Source organism: Anopheles coustani, chromosome X (genome assembly GCF_943734705.1).
Source record: "Anopheles coustani chromosome X, idAnoCousDA_361_x.2, whole genome shotgun sequence".
In the NCBI taxonomy this organism is placed as follows: domain Eukaryota; kingdom Metazoa; phylum Arthropoda; class Insecta; order Diptera; family Culicidae; genus Anopheles; species Anopheles coustani.
In genome coordinates this window covers 7,018,341-7,035,367 of record NC_071290.1, presented here as the reverse complement: position 1 = coordinate 7,035,367, position 17,027 = coordinate 7,018,341, and the positions used below count along the sequence as shown (strand labels likewise).

Below are 17,027 nucleotides of genomic sequence, written 5' to 3'. Positions count from 1 at the left end.
TGAGAGGGAACCGCTTATTTAACATATCTTTTATCCAAATAACTAATAAGTGTACCATTTTTTATATTGCATAGTTATATCTCTGTTAAAAAATGCATATTAAAAACTTCATTCTACCAAAACAAAGTAAAATTGACTAATCAGAACTCGAGCAACGCTATGAGCTGTCAGTTTTAAAAAATCGCGTATTGCGAATTCGCGTATATCGAGTATCGCGTACTGCGGGGACCAACTGTATATTAACATTGACCAAAATGAGAATAATGAATACCTCAGACCGATTCCTTCCGGGACAGCCTATCTATATTCCAGTATATTATCTATCCTATCTATATTCTTTTATTACATTGTAACCTGTGACTAATTGTTTGTGAAATGCATAAAATCTGTAGATAGACGTATAGTAACAATAGCGTTTTTGATGATAATATTTTAAGCAATGTAACAATCAACAATGTGAAAGTGTCTTTAACCAAACGTCAAACGCTTATTTACATCTTTGCTAAGCAAGTGTCAAAATTATGCAGATGTAACGACCTTAGCTTGAATTGCTAGCTTTGTGTGTTTGGACGATTCGGTGCATATCAACGTCATTCAACAAACCAAGTATTTGTTTTCGTCATCTGCCGACGTCGGGATGCGGATTTCAGCCGAACCGGATAGGCGGTGCATCAAACTGTGTCAACGTAATCACTTTTTGACATTCGATAAAATCGTGCAACGGCTGAATGTGGTCGCTGCTGCTGTGCGGAGTTTGGATTGAAAATTTGTCCCGTGTACCATACAACTGGTCAAGATGAAAGTTGCCACAAGTGAGTATTGTTTGTTATTGACCTGTCACCCCGAGGCCGGGAATATTGCTGACGTTGACGAGTTTCACATACGCTGCCGTTCCGGTTTCGCTCCCGTAGGCCACAGTAACAACCTGAAGTACCTGAGTCTCGTCACGCTCACGCTGCAGAATGCGATCCTCGGGCTGAGTATGCGATACGCCCGGACCCGTCCGGGGGACATGTTCCTGAGCTCGACCGCTGTCGTTATGGCGGAGGTGGTGAAACTCTCCACCAGCCTCGTGCTGGTGTACCTCGAGGAAGGTCGCCATTTGCCGCGGCTTTGGACGGCCCTGCACCAGACGATCGTGAAGCAGCCGGTCGACACGTTCAAGATCTGCGTGCCGTCGCTGCTGTACATCATCCAGAACAACTTGTTGTACGTGTCCGCTTCCCATCTCGATGCCGCCACCTATCAGGTAACGTATCAGCTGAAGATTCTAACCACAGCCGTCTTTGCTGTGCTGATCTTGCGCCGGCGCCTCCTGCCCACCCAATGGGCCGCCCTTGTCTTCCTCGTCGTTGGCGTCGCGAGCGTCCAGTTGGCCAATTCCAGCGGTGACGGCGAAGTCCAGGCTGCCACGCGCCAGCAGACCATACCGACAGGGAACGGCGACCAGAACCGTCTGGTCGGGTTCAGTGCCGCCCTCGGTGCTTGCTTCCTCTCCGGGCTGGCCGGTATCTATTTCGAAAAGATGCTCAAGGGCGCCGACATATCCATCTGGATGCGTAACATCCAGCTGAGTCTGCTCTCGTTGCCCTTCGGCCTGCTCACCTGCTTCCTAAACGATGGTGCAGCGCTGTCCGCTCGCGGCTTCTTCTACGGTTACGATTCGTTCGTCTACTACCTCATAGTGCTGCAGGCCGTCGGTGGGCTGATCGTAGCCGTGGTCGTCAAGTACGCCGACAACATTCTGAAAGGTTTCGCCACCTCGCTCGCCATCATCATTTCGTGCGTGGCGTCGATTTATCTGTTCGAGTTCCATCTATCGCTGCAGTTCACCGTGGGCGCGGCGCTCGTTATCGGTTCCATCTTCCTGTACGGATACGATCCGTCATCAGCGAAGGGTAAAGCGACGGCCACCGGACACAGGGGCAGTACCAAGAGCCAGGCCCAGCTCGAAGCAGAAGAACGGCTGCTGGCAGAGAAGGTGTAGACAAACACACAGCTGTATTTGCACAGCTATCGCTTTTTAGATCGATTTTCTCCCTTTTTATTTTAGTTACCCAATCGCAGATCTCCTGTTGGCTAAAAGTATAACAACGTCGAATGGAAATAACCTACAACATCGGCAATCTAGCTTGCAAATACCTGTATAGGTTATTTTGTTCTAGAATGTTTAGAAAAAATTGCATTATATTGCGATGATAATTTTCATGACCGTTAAGTTTATTTCAAATATTACCACATGTTCTACCGTAATCGGTAAAAACAAATCATATACAGTAGACTTCTGAATATCCATCGTATAGGATAGCACGTAAACCGCAGATAATCAGCAAAATGCTGGAAATATGAACTCGAAAAAGAAGTTAAGTTTCAAACGCAAACGCAAGATACTTTTGTCCCTCTCAAACTTATGTAGGGGTAAGCGGTGGGACTCATCATCATCAAAACACACAAAATTACGAAGTCAACAGTTGCCGTATTTTCGCGTGTATAACACGACCCTTCTCGTCCGCGATAGTATGCGTCGAGTAGGGGTGAATAGAATTAGACTTGCTGTTATTTTTGTATCAATTTTTTCTACCGCAATATAGAAGGTACACCTAATGGAGAATTGGTGTTACCAATAAATGTCAGGGACTGTATAGACCGTGTACAATATAGCTTCATGTATGCGAGCTTGCGAACACGGGTCGAATCCTTGGGAGAATACTATTACATTGCTAACGTATAAGGGGGATGAGCCGTAGAGCATCAATCCGTTGATTAGATAACAGAGAACTTCGTTAAAGTTTGCAATTTAAAAAAGTGTACTTTTGATTTCTTTTTGTAAATAAGTTAACACAATTAACTTTTGTAGGAGTTACAAATATGAAATGCAAAGCTGAATGCCGACTTTCCAAGTACATTCATTCTGCATTGTTGCATTGTCCAGACAGAGAAAAAATCATGTAAATCATAAAACAATTTACTTCTGCACTTTCGAAGAACGAACGGAATGCAAATAATTGAAAAGAACGTTCAAAAATCTAGACAGAATGAAGGCCTCACAGTAAAGATTTATAAGCTCAATCGTAAGTTTTTTTTATTTTAGAAAACAAACCAATTGTTTCTTCGGTTTTCTGTAGAATGTTGAGCAAATGCAGCAATACCGGCTTCATCGATCGCGGTTATTCGGGAGTTTACTGTACATGTTTTCGAAAATGACCATACACAAAGTGACTTCATAGAGAGAGAGATCTGTTAGTATTAAAATGGAAAAAATATATAACATACGTAGAGCGGTAGGTATGTTTTTAAATATTCTTATTTTTGACGTAATATGAAAGGAATGTTACTTAGCACGTGCTGTGGAACGGAAATATCTCCGATGTCGAATGCGATTCACATTTGAGCACCTTAAAAGCGAGGAACTTACGTTCAATGTTTATTCAGCTTCCACTGTTGGTGTCCCAAAATTTGCAAAACAAAAAACATGAAATGCGCATAACAATACGAAAAGGGCATTTGAAGTAACGAAAGTTGTGAAAAAGTTTCGATTTATCTTAAAAAGAAAGCCAATTGATAATGACAATGAAGGGTGAAGAGGTTATTTTTCTGCGATGTGCATAGCGTAAGATTCGATTGAACGAAACATCCACACACACCGCGAAAGGTGCCTCCACTAGAAAATACTTTAATTCTGCAAACAGTGATTATATGACTAATATAATAATTATAACAATATTTGTAGTAAAGAACTGTCAAACTGAAGACACGCATATAAATCACGAACAGTTTGTTAGTACTTGGCCCATAATTTAAAACGTAAATTCGTTTCTGCAACTGCTTTTTTAAATGACAATGCTAATTGAATTAAGCTATGGTAAGAAATGGGATCTTCTTACTTTCCAGCACCCCATTGTAGGCCTTTTTCAATACGAAAGGTATTGAAAATATCTCTTCGTGGCGACAACTTTTCCGGTTTGAGTGGAAGCTTCGTAACGTTCAAAAATATTTTATCCAAACGATTCTAATGCGAAATGGTAACGTCAGCATTATAGTTAGTTTTTATTGTAAAGTAAAATTAATGTTTTAAAGTATTAGTTATTTCAGAAACAATAATTTTAATGGGGTTTGATTTAATAAAATTTACAACGAAGAAAAATTATTATAAAGAAAATAATTTGCATATCTGCTGTGTTCGGACGGGAATGAATATTTTCGACATTTTCTTTTCGCATTATCGGAAAGAATCTCATCGTCCTCCTTTTTCCAGATTCTATCGTTTCAATCGTTTTTTACTGTTTTGTGGTTTAACTGCTCTCCTCTATTTCCATATCAAATCATGAAGTTAGGTACATTTCGATAGTTTGATCGTGTCTTTTGAAATTGGAGAAGTTATGGATCGGACATGACCAAATGATGATCTCGTCGTCGTGCATTCAATGTTCCTTGAACATGTTGGAGCGAAGCTGCGATTGGTCGATATAATTGTTCTTCAAATTACCAATGAAATTTCCTACGCTTTAATAACATTCTTTTCCAAAACATTGATCAGTTTTTGATCGGTTTATCATTTGAGTGAGAGGTTTGGCGTCCACAAGGCGTTGTTTCTAATCATTTCGGTTGAAAATTTATAATTAAAGGGTGAAATTTTCCAACGATCGCATGATAAACATTTAGCTCGTGAAAGATCAGGCATATTGAATACTATATTGAGATCTATTTCGTGATCAGAATTCTTATAATTACTTTATCGTTTACTTTTTGTAAACGTGACATGTTATAAACATGAATTGTGCTATAAAACTCTGCAGTTTTTTACCAGGAGTGTCTACTGATGGGCAGAATGGGTATGTAGGACTCGGGTTCGAGCCAAACCCGGCAACATTTCGATCCGAGTCCGGATCCACAGGTGTTCTTGTGTTCATACTGTCAATTTGCTCCCCCCTGCGAATCCATTCCGGAATTCCTATCTCTAGCGTAAACCAATTGGCGGTTCCTTAGACACCCCTTTTTCCGAGCAAAATGGTCCGATACGAGAGTGAAAAACAAATCTTTCGCTCCTACCACTTCTCTGAGCTTTCTAAAATTTTCTCTACAATTGATTTGTTGGAAAATATTAAGTTTTCGTGGAAAACTGAGAATTGTTTCATCAATTAGTCGTATTAGAAATACACCGACCCAGATATTGTGGGATCTGATATGAAATAAATTGAATTCATGAACTGAGCTAAGGTCACATACATCTCGATCCGTTCTATGAAGCTTTCGCATGTGACCGCAGGTCTACACGGCGCTGCGACTTTCCTGCGACCGGGGTTTCTGCGACCACGGAAGTGTCAAAGTAACCAAAAAATAGCCTAGGTCGGCCATCTCGTATGTCAAAAGCGTCGCAGAAACTCCCGGTCGCAGGATTGTCGCAGCGCCGTGTGGACCTGCGGTGACCGTGGTATGAATTGCATACAGTCCCTTACGAAATTCAGTCGCATCCCAATAAGATCCAAATGCTACCTGTTATGGGTTCGAACGAGTGTTGTGCATAATGAATCTTTTCGCGAGATTCATTCATATGAATCTTTCACCTAAGAATCATTCAGATGGATTCATGAATCTTTGCGGATTCGAATCTTCAAAGCTTAATCAATCTTTCGAAACCTTAATGAATCTTCATGAATTTTTCATCGATCTGTCACGAATCTCCTCGATTCTTTCATAGGCGTGGAAAATGCGACCAAAAAAAGAGACCCCAACCCATTTTTGGCTGGTGACTTTTCATCAGTTGGTGTGGCTCTCGACGAAAGATTCATGAATCCCTTATAAGGCACAGATTCATTCAGATTCATTAATCGGAATCAGATTTACACAACTCTAGTTCGAACCTCTTTTAACTTGTTCGTTACTAATTAGAATGAAAATTGCAACTACTACACCAATATGTATGTTCATCTTGAGAACAAATAGAGTTTTGCAGAACCCAAAGCTTTTGTAAACTAATTTTAATTAGATAAAGGTATGATCATGAACTTACGAAACGATTCAAGGACTCACTCATCCTGTTCCAATGTATTATAGAATCCAATCGATGGAGCATCTACGCTAGACCGGAGCCGGAACTGAATTCACAATCCGGAACAATTTCTTATAAAATTGAGTGGCACATAGAGTTGGGTATGTCGGAATCAGATTCATTGATCAGAATCCGGGCTTTTTGTAGCGAATGAATAAATATGAAACTTTGTAGGAGGGTTTCACTGTTCTGCTAGGTTGTAGGATAGTGTAAATGGATTATGATTACAAATTTCTGTGCTACAGATTTGAACGAAGCCATATCCGTTTCAAGAATTTAGATTAGAAAATAACAACAATATTTTTCGAATGAACTGAACTCGTCTATGGACCTACTGAATCCTACAGCTAGGATTGACGTAGCGATACGGACTCATTATTAAACCTTACTAACTCAGTTGGCCACTCTAAAAAAACAATATAGCACATTATTTGGTTTTATCGTAAAATATATTAATCATTTACGATCATTTACAACTCAGCTGGACTGAATGATTTAACCTAGCACGGAGGGTGACGGCTATGTGCGTGAGTAATTTTTTTACATCAATGGCAGCCCTTCACACCCTTCCTTGGTTCATTCACAACCGGACCGGGATGAGAGCTTGCGCTTGAGTTCGCGTTCGCTGTAGCCAGCAGTCAAATGATAGACGCCGTACGCGAAGTACGTACGCGTGAATTCGAACGTGCGCAAAGCGTTGCTTAGCAACGCCGGTAAACGTCGTCCGCAAGTGACAGTGACCGTGCCGAGAGTGGTTGTGTTCAGTGGGTTGGAAAACCCGTTTTTTGAAGCACCATTTGTTGTGCGTATACCCATGTGCATAATGTAATTCCACTTCGCAAACGATCACCGGTCGGTATTTGCTAGCGTGTTTGCTGATATCGTTCGATACGAAAAGAATTTCTTAGCAAGAAAAGAAAACGTCTTAATAAGCACCTAAGATAAAATGTGAAATTCGAGATGCTGTACACGTTGCGACATGTGAAACCGTAAAATGTGAATATCGCTTACTGTGGTGTGTGTTGTGTTTGACTGGTGAAGCCGTGCGAAATGTTGGGAAGGGCGGGAGAGTTACAGGGGGGGAAGAATGTGCTACGTTAGACTCGGTTCAAAATATTCAACATTGTGCAACCGACGAATAAAATCGATCAATTATTTGCCATTTTTCCGGGCTATTTTCCAAACATCCGTAGGCACACACATGCACCGCACACCCGGTCCTCTACCTATCCGGCTCTATTGCTCTTACTCTGTTCCCATATATCTCTCTTTTTCTATTCATCAATCTGCCTTACGGTCGGTAAAATGCTCACACATCGGCCCGATTGATCCAAGGAAGGTAAACCAAAATGAGCGCCATGTTCATCCCATGGTCGGACACGCATGAATACCAACATGGCACGGTATCGCTAGGGAGGATAAAGTCGGCATAAAACGTGGCTTTCGTTTCCACGATCGATTCAGACTGTTGCTTAACCCATTTCAGGGCGAGTATGCCGAAGCATAGATCCTTCGGCATTCGCCCTATGTTGGTGCTCGATATTCCTACAGCAGATGCACGGCTCGCGTTTCAGCAACTAGCTGATCCATGTTTTAATCGGCTGTAATGTTTGTGTGTGTGTGCAATCGCTTTTGCCTGGCACAGATGGCTACTTGGCAGCGCAGGTCTGGTACTGCAAAAGGTACCGGAAAAATCTGCAACCCGGCTGGGTAACAGTTCTTTCTCGGGGTTTTGCCTGCCTGTTTACCTAGGGCTAGTTTGACCGAACAGGCATACAAAGAAATAAGCCTTCCAAATCCAAACGAACCTGCAAAGCAGTTATTAAAGTTGCTGATTCATCGAAAAGATGCAATTGCCTTCATTGGCTGTTTATAAACAACAAATTAGTTGATTTGCTATACGAGTCTCCGTCTCCTTAGTCGGTATAGACCACACCGGGTTGCGTGCAATCGCACGTTGTTGGTTCAACCCCGGTAACTACCGATTGGGCTCTTTAACAGCCCTTTTAGCCTCAAAATTTAGTTAGTTTTGTTTTTTTTCTTAATTCTTTGTCATTATTGCTAACACTTACAGAGGTGGTCGTAACGCTTGCTGTCACTTGAACAGCTACACGCGTTCCGCCGCGGTTTCATGGTATGCGAGCATCCTCAGATCGTTAATTTTTCATCGGGCCCGTATTCGCCGTTCATCTCCGTGAGTCAGATGTGTAGCGCGAAGGAACGTGGCCACTGGCCACCGTGCTGGTGTTGGTGAAACGCCCAAGGTAGATTAGATATTTGTGCGGTCGGCGTAGAGCGGCCGTCATTTCATGCTCGCTACCTCGTGTTGCTATATATGGCGATTGGTCAATGTGGATGGGTTATGTACGCCACGACGGGTACGCCTGCGCACCCGATCCATGCATCATCATCATGCTTTGAGTGACCTCGAGTTGTGATGCTGACCCTCGCTGCGAATGTCCTGAAAATTAAATGGTTCATTATTGGTTCATCAGCGCTGGGTTCCTGGCAATCCGGAGATGCGGTGAGCCATCTCACCTAACGTCAATTGCTGAACCTACACAAGTACAGGCTCGTCCAGCTCCGCGATAACCGTGTTTACGGAGATTTAGCTAAAATCAAAGGGGTCATATATGTTATCGACAAATGCACTAAAGGAAATAAAAAACAAACAACATTTAAAACATCAAACTGCGTTTTTAAAGCCCGTTTTCCCCACGGGTAGAAGTAACAGGTGAGACGACGTGAGAACTGTCAAGAGATGCCACTCGTAAGAAAATGACAACCGAAACCAAAACCTTATGGTAAAAATACTTTGATTGGATTGCAAATACTTCAATTCAGAGTTTTTTCTGATTTTTAAGTAGTATTCCGTTCCTTTTTCTCACTCTGTGTTGTGACTGGACTTTGCTCTGTGTGGGTGTTAAACATCAAAAACCGACCGCTGACGTAACAGCACAATCATCTGCACGTTTGATGTTTGAAAGTCACTACGATCCTTCTAAAAGTAAACAAAGCAAAACTGTTACTAAACACTCCAATGTGAAGCAAATCCGATTCGAGGGTGCATGATTCCGTTTTTCAGAGTGGTTTTAGATGTCAAACACGATTTGACAGTGAGACCACCCCCAATTGATGGCAGCAAAAAATGGTTAAGGGGACGGCAACTTCCGGTCCGGTGCAACATTTAATGGAAATATTACACTGACTTGTTTTCGCATGTTATTGCAGTAAATATCTTATCACCAGAGTGGTTTATCAAACTCGCTGGTCATTGCAATTAATCGCTTATTTTAAGCTATCTCATACCGATAATATGTGTCTTATCGTTTGCGATCAGCTGCGAGAAGAGTAATTGACTGTGCACAGGCAGCGATCACGAGACTACAAATGATGAACTCAGGCGTCAATCCACAGGGAAACGATTGATCACCAGTTCGACTTTGGCCTTAATGTTTCTTCTTCTCGTACATCCATTCAAGTACCTGTAGCAAAGGGTCAAAGAAGACAAGCAGATGATCTGTCAGTGTGAACTTTTGTTTCCTTAATTTCGCAGCCTGTCAATGATTCAAATACCGGGAAGGATCGTGTCGGCTGCATCATGGGTAGCCTGTGAGGGTATGATATAAATATCTGACGTTCCGTTTCATCATGTGTTTTATCAGGCAAATGGAGAAAGAAACAGCTTAAAACAGAAGCAATAGAACCCATACTGTGCTGTAATGTGGCACTTGTGAATTTCCGCAAGCATTTTTGACTAAATGCTAAATAGCATTTTTAATCAATTACGTCGGGGTGACTTGGATATAAATAGGTGTAAAGTTGAGTAAAAAAAGGAAGGAATAATTGAAATATTCAGTAATAATAGATAATTGTAATAGAAAAGACTATTAACTTTCTCGATGGAGGCGCCTGGTAGCTATGAAGACGCAATGAAGGAGAAATAATTGAAATAACTTTTCAATTAACGATTATTCGGAGAGAAAATCATCATAACATGAGAGAACATACACGACACCTTTACCCGTAGGACCACCATTTACTGTTTTTACACAATTGAGGTACCAAGTCAATCAAGCATCTCTCTTTTTTGGCTCGTTTGGGATCAGCATTGCAAATTTACGGTAAGATGTATAAAACGATTTATACAACCATTGCCTGGATTTCAATTTGGTTAACTCTCACAATTCTGCTAAAATATATGAGCATTCCCATATGCATATATATATCCGCCCTTAAAGTATGCCAACCAGACTAAAGTTTATTTCCAGAAATAGAATTTCCATACTGCTGCCGACTTTTGAGTCGTTATCAAGTTTCTTCGAGTTACTGACTTGTGTTTTGTAAGGCTTCTCAAAAAGAACGCTGTTTGCGTAACGGGTGTAAGAAAAATTGTTTCCAAAAATATCAACACCGATTTTTTTAGCGTTTGTCACCTGCAATCTTTTTTTTTCCATGCAGCTTAATGACACGTGTACACCACGCGTCATACCTCACTTGCAACAAGTGACGGTTTTTACGATTTGCTAGCAATTAGCTATGGCAACCTTCGTTTTATGAAAAGGCAGTTATTACTGTGCAATAAAATACCAAGCACCATTTGTTGTAAAGTTTTTCATTTTTTGAATGACTACTTCGAATAATACCTCTTTATTGACATGCACTGAGCGGTCATAAAACGTGCCCTTTGGATAAGTTTTCGCAACAGAAGAAAAAGTTCAAAACTTACGTGCTAAACTCCGCAGGTCTTGATAATTCCCTCCATACTAGGTAAGGACCATTCTTCCTGTTCATCAAAAAGTTTTGTTATGAGATTGGTTACATGTCTGGTGTTGGGTGGCAGATGTAAATGTTAGCTGGTCTAAGATTTACTGCTTTGACCTTAAATTACAGCAAGTCTCACCGAGTTGCTTTGATGGTAACAATTCTGCTACTCTTACTAGTCTGTGTAAGACTGTTTGGTTGGTTTAGGACTTTTTCTTTGACCGCAAAAGCCACTCCAATATGCTGTAAAAATACTGCTTACACTTTAAAAAAAAGCTGTTCATGTTTTCATGTTTAGTCACATGAATTCTCTAAAACCGAGGTAACAGTTTTCGAATGATGTTCAAATAACGAGTGTATAAAAAGAAACAGAACCTGATTTTTCTTTTAGATCATTATTTTGGCTTTAATTGGCTTTTTGCTGGAGTGCATAAGTTGACAAACGGTTTGTTTCATCTCCTTCACCAAGTCAATTGCTCCTATTGTCGAAGACTAGATCACTATGTCCTGCTCAGTTCCAGCTATGATATGCTGACAAATGGATCCGAATTAAATCACATCGCAGCTATTTTTCAGATCCGAGATTTTGTAGAAGAATTCCAAATTCTTGAAAAACCCGAATGACGATTACTGATGTCTTCCATCAGTCGAAGCTTGGAAGCAAACTGTGGAGTACTTTGTGACCACAGACAAAATGTGCAAAGTTTGCTTGAATACTTCAACCATGCACCGGAGAGGGCTTTTGAAGATTCACAGGTGAACACTTTGATGAGTATCTTCTATAAATCACCAAATTTTAACTATTTTGTACTTTTTCGTACTAGTTTTTTTTTTCCAGTGCTAATAAACCATTTTCAATCTATGTTGATCGAACAGATGTTTCATCTTCTGAAGTAGTTTAGTTCCATGAAGAAGTTTCATGTTCTGAAGTAGTTAATTTTAGATGTTTGTGGCTTGCTATGGTAGACCTTGCCCAAGCTAATTCTTCGTGCGTTTTCTTCCAACGCAGCGCATTAGGAATTCAATGTTCCATGCGTCTGTGGTACATACTGCCTTCCAGAATCTAGCCGAGAATAAGTGTTAGTTTCGATACCTCATCGGTAACGTGAACACAGCATATATGCGAGCTGACACGCGAGGCTGGCTCTGCGTCTCACACACCTGCCTGCTTGGTGGTTCGCCAGTCCGTTTTATAGTTTGTTTTGAATACCCGCACCAGCTCCGGCAGCATCAGCTAGCAGGGTCATGTTCTCGGTGTGACTGCCACTTCGCAGTTCTGTTCCACGAAGCAAAACATACAAGTGCGGGACTACACCAACATACTGACAGCGAGGTTCGTTACCTCTCGCGCTGCCGTGCGTGGTTCCAGCGCGAGGCTGAACGGATTCGCAGGTTCAGGTGTGTGCTGGCTGCTAACTCGGAAGCGAATGCACGCCGTGTTCTCGCAGCTCAAAACCACTTACGGCAAGCGATCGGCATAGGAAGGGCAGCAGCCGAGACACGGCGGGCGCGTGTATTGGTACATGGCCACGTTGTTCTGCTGGGCCCCGCGGGCGATCCACCTGACCGAAGCACATTTCTCGCGGTGCAAGCACCTTACGGGTGCCGCTGTCGACGATCGCGCTGCTACCTACTTCACCTCCAGCCCGGCCAACCGGCGTTGTGTCCGTTGCCACCAAGCCGAACCGAGGCGCACGCAACCACGGCCCAAGAATGTCCAGTCCGGGCCACACATACGAACGCGATCGACCGCGATGTTCCTCAACCACCACCCGGACCGCCACGATCTAATATAGAGCCCGGCGAGCGGCTTTATGTATGCGTTGCGTCATCTAATCTGCAAAGTTCTGCGCTCTACGTTGGCAGCAGCAGCGCGTACACGTGAGCAAAATATAGGCTCGAAATTTGCTGCCACGGCAAGCTTCGGTGTCCAATTTTTCAGGCTATGGTGTTCATGGCATCGAGTGTAAGCGATATATCCAATACGCTTGCTTCATTTCCACATACCATAGCCTTACGGAAATACTCAAAGCGAAGATCAGGTTAGCTCTGAACAGAAACGTTCCCACTCAGTTCTCCAACCCTTCAAGGTGAATAAGTAAAATCGTTCCATTTCTACCCTATGATTCCATCTTGCAATTTTACATTCTTCATTGATGCAAAGAAAACGAGAGAATACTATCGAATACAAAACTTTTACGTTATCATAATTTTATTCTATGAGATAGCGGACATTTTAAAAACCAAGATCGAGAAAGTATTCAGAAACTAAACATTTCCATTCAAATGCATGTTTGGTTTGTGTGTAAAATATCAACTTAAATATCTTCATTTGCACAACATTCTTCCGTTGCTATTTTGCTTACCAAAGCTGTCTGTAACGATAACGGTCTATGAAAATGTTAAGCTAACCTATTTAAGCTTTGAGTTATGCTCCCTCCTGAAAGCCGATGGCAATGATTTCTTTAGACAAAACCCATCGCGATTTTGAGGCAAGTGGCTAATTTTGAGTCTACAGCTCAATTTGGCAAAAGCAGAGACACTCTTTTTATTCATTTCCTAAAAGTACTAGTAGTAATAAATGAATAACACATATTAAAAAGGTCCTATTGAAGATGTGTTTTTGAAAACAATGCCTTATTTTGCACGGTTTGTTTATGTGCAAATTTACCTACTCTGGCGGAATACTCTACCTTACTATTAGTGCTAGGGTATTGGATTACCTTTCACGATCTAGTTTCTTGATTGAAATCGAAAACCGAAGCTAAAGATCAGGTAAAATTTAGAGGACACAGCGAGTTGATCGATGAAACGGCATCCAAGCGTCATTTTGTGATCGTTGCTCTTCAAAATTCTACGTCTTCTAAAAAAACGTTCCGGAGTAGGTGAGAAAATATAAACAGACCCACAGCATCACCGTGTCGGGTGATTCATTTATCATGTTGACTGTGTACGGAATTTCACGCGTTGGTTTGGATTTTATCGTTTTGCTTTTTATTTCCCTCCGCATGCAATATATGCAGGGTCGGGGTTGGGTTACGACGCCGACGCAACCACTCATTAAAAGTTTTCCTTGGCCTGCAACCACCGGCATATAGGAGTGGACCGAACCCAATGCACAGTGGCTCTTTCAGAACTGCATCTCGCGTGCATTCCTCCAACTCGAATACACCCACACACACTTACTTCCTGCGGACATTTCATCATTTCTGTGTTTTATACCATCGAGTTAAAAAAAAACTCTCTCGTGCGGAGAAAATGTCGAATATAGAACGTTATAAACCTGCTCCAGCCAGCGACCAACTTCGTGCGACACCTTCCTAACGCCATTGTTTCGCTTGCGTCGGTCGTCTCTCGCCTCTCGGCGTATATTACTTTTTCTAAGCCTTCCTTTCATCGGAAAAGCTTATTTTCTAGGCAACCGTAATGAACTAGACGTGTAGTTTTTCCCTTCCTTTTTTTTTCTCAATTGAGCGTTCAGAAATAGTATCCAATGAACGACATTAATTAGCAAAGGTGGCAAGCGCCTGTCTAACGATGAGCAACAAGCACATTCGCGCAATAAAAGGAGGTTAAAAAAAATAGAAACGTGTTACAATGGTAAGACCAATGGAAAACGGTTGGAAAAGCAGACGGATATGGAAAATTGTACACAGTTTTGTTGAAAAAAATATACTATAATAAACATGACAACGCTTCTGACAAAATACAGATATGTTCTATGAGCCGATGCTTCAAACTTCGCACTGCAGAGAATATTTTCCCCGTGAAAGTTGTTAAGCCTCATGCACTGAAAAGGTGAACATGGGCGGCAATATCGAGTTGCGCCAGTGCTTCGTGCTATCAAAACAATGGCACTTGGCAACGCACTGAAAAATAAACTTGTTAGCAAAGCGCACCAGCATAATGAGCGGAAAACGCAAATATTTACAACGTGCCTCGCGGATGCTGCCGTTTTTCCCGCGAAGAGGCAGAATGGCGAAAACTCTGCACGGAAAAAGCATCCTTCGATTGCTAGTTTACAAATCAATCGATCGAGTTCGAGAAGAAGCGAAGCGTGGTTCGGTTGGGCGGGGGGTGGGCACCAGCGCTCCTATGCACAAAATAGACGCACCACGACTTCTCATAATTGTTGTACTAGCTCGTTATCTTGTTTACCCTGCTGCAAGATGCCCGTTTGCACTGGAGGCGCCCGAAGGTTTCCCAGTGGGGGTGGGGGTTTTCCCAGTATTTTCTGTTTTCCCTCCGTGCGAGAGCATGCCATTTTTCGCACCTCGCTGAGCTTTCTTGCGCGCTTATAGTAAATATAGAACGTTAACGATGATGCCCCGGGTGTTTGTCCGACCGGAGCAATAAGGATATTCGCGCTCGCCTCTGAACTACAACAATTGATTGCTAGTTTAATGCGAAGCAAGCTATTCCGTGCACCGTTGGACCGTCGCTTTCAATGCCGAAAGAGGATGAAAGTAAGGAAAATGATGTGCACTGAGATGCTTCCCATCGGCTTGCGTTCGAACACAACACCCGTCGAAGATGTTGAGCTTTGCAGGTGGGAGTCGCGTTTTCCTTCCACCGAGAACTAATCGTTTTATTTTTCTCGCGAAATTGCAATGCAGACCTAAATAGCACTTTAATCATCTAACCACCCGCACATCTTTTATGTCGTACTTTTGTACTTTTGTATGCATTTTTTTAAGTGTCAAACGATGAATTTAAATTGCGAAGTACCCAAAAGAAAACCGTATAGTTTTTTTCTTTCTTACGCCGATACTGACGTAAGCGGACATCAAATCAAATAAACTAAAATTGTATTTTTCTTATCTAGGACATATTGTGACGCTATACACACTTTTATCCTGAAAGAAACAATCCACTTTAGTTTATAGCTCTTATGGCCATAGAAAAAGCAACATCAGGCACTTTCAGGATACCTAGTTTATCTTGAAAGCGATTCAGTTCCAACATTGATAGAAAATAAATCCATGCGTTAAAAGCTTATACCGTAGTCTTATTTCACTCGTTTCACAAAAGAAAGATGCTTACTTGTGTTGCTTGTTATTAGCTTTCCATTACGCAAATGGTCTTGAGAAACATTTGATAGTTTTCCCCCTTCCGAGTCAACCAAACCTATTCTATCCTATTACAATTGATTCATCCAGGTTCTAATAAGATTATTGAGCGGAACTGCCACGCAATCTATCGGCACGGTGAAACATTTAACGCTGAAGAAGAAAATTATGTGAACCATTGATAAAACGCGTAAAGTCGTAGAAAGAAATATTAAAGTAATAGGAAATACTAGCAAAATTGTCTATCAAATGTTTAGCAATGTGAAGGCAAAATCCGAGTAGTTCAATTAAATGCTCAAGAATTTTGCTAGTTTTGCCATTTGTTATAATTCTTCTTACTTTTCGTAAGCCCCTTTGCGGCTTTCGTTCAAGACGATACGTGTTTTGATAGCCTTTCATTTACTGCTAGTTTCTAAAGAAAAAGACAAAACAACGTTTTAATCGTTTGCTTTGCTTCACATTCGTTGACCGTATCGAAATCGGGAACGGCTTTGGGTACAGGGGTGTACTAATGCAGGTATTTTACCAATGTTTAGTTTAGGAAATTAAATGATGCTAATTTGAATTTAAAGTGTTGATTTTACAATAATTCTTATTTGTAGTAAACTTTCATTATGCCAGTTTGCCGAAATATCATGATAATCTGTTCATCTAGTGTTGAACTTTTAATATAGAATGGTTCAAATTCGGTCTAATTCTAGAGCCAATTGGCTAATTTAAATTAAAATCAAATTAATGTGTGCAAATTTCATCTAATTTTTGCAAGATTCCCACTAACCTTGAGGCTGCAATTGCTTTCGTTTCGTTTTGTACCGTTATTTATGTCGCCCACATTGCACCGTTATTCAACGTTCTGCGTTGGTTTCGGGAACAACTGCTTCGATCACAGATCCGCACTTGTTTTAAATATCATAAACTTGAACTTTTACTCGTTTAGACAATATGTTACATACAAATAAAATAAAGTACTACACCAATTAATTCGATCTAGATTCTTGTACTGTAAGTCGCGACTGAGAGTTATCAAAAGCTTGCTCAACGGCAAAACATGAAATTGCGAATGAAAAGGTAATGGGGATTGGTAAAACTCGAGAACACACTGGCAAAGTGATTGCAGGTGGGAGAAGGGAGCTTGCGCAAGCGTT

The 17,027-nt window shown here is 41.5% G+C and overlaps 2 protein-coding genes across 2 annotated transcripts in view; both read left to right on the top strand.

Annotated features, from left to right (window-relative positions):
• Positions 1-592: 592 nt before the first annotated feature.
• On the top strand, positions 593-4,140 carry LOC131268683 (UDP-N-acetylglucosamine transporter). The gene is made up of 2 exons (XM_058270936.1): positions 593-812; positions 912-4,140. Exons 1-2 carry the CDS (start codon positions 797-799, stop codon positions 1,985-1,987), a joined length of 1,092 nt encoding a protein of 363 aa, XP_058126919.1. The 5' UTR covers positions 593-796; the 3' UTR covers positions 1,988-4,140.
• A 2,574-nt stretch (positions 4,141-6,714) lies between these two features.
• The window catches only part of LOC131268917 (E3 ubiquitin-protein ligase Ubr3), a 60,785-nt gene continuing 50,472 nt past the window's right edge, over positions 6,715-17,027 (top strand). Inside the window, 1 exon segment of the mRNA XM_058271215.1 lies at positions 6,715-6,901. The gene's annotated coding sequence lies outside the window, so the exon portion shown is untranslated.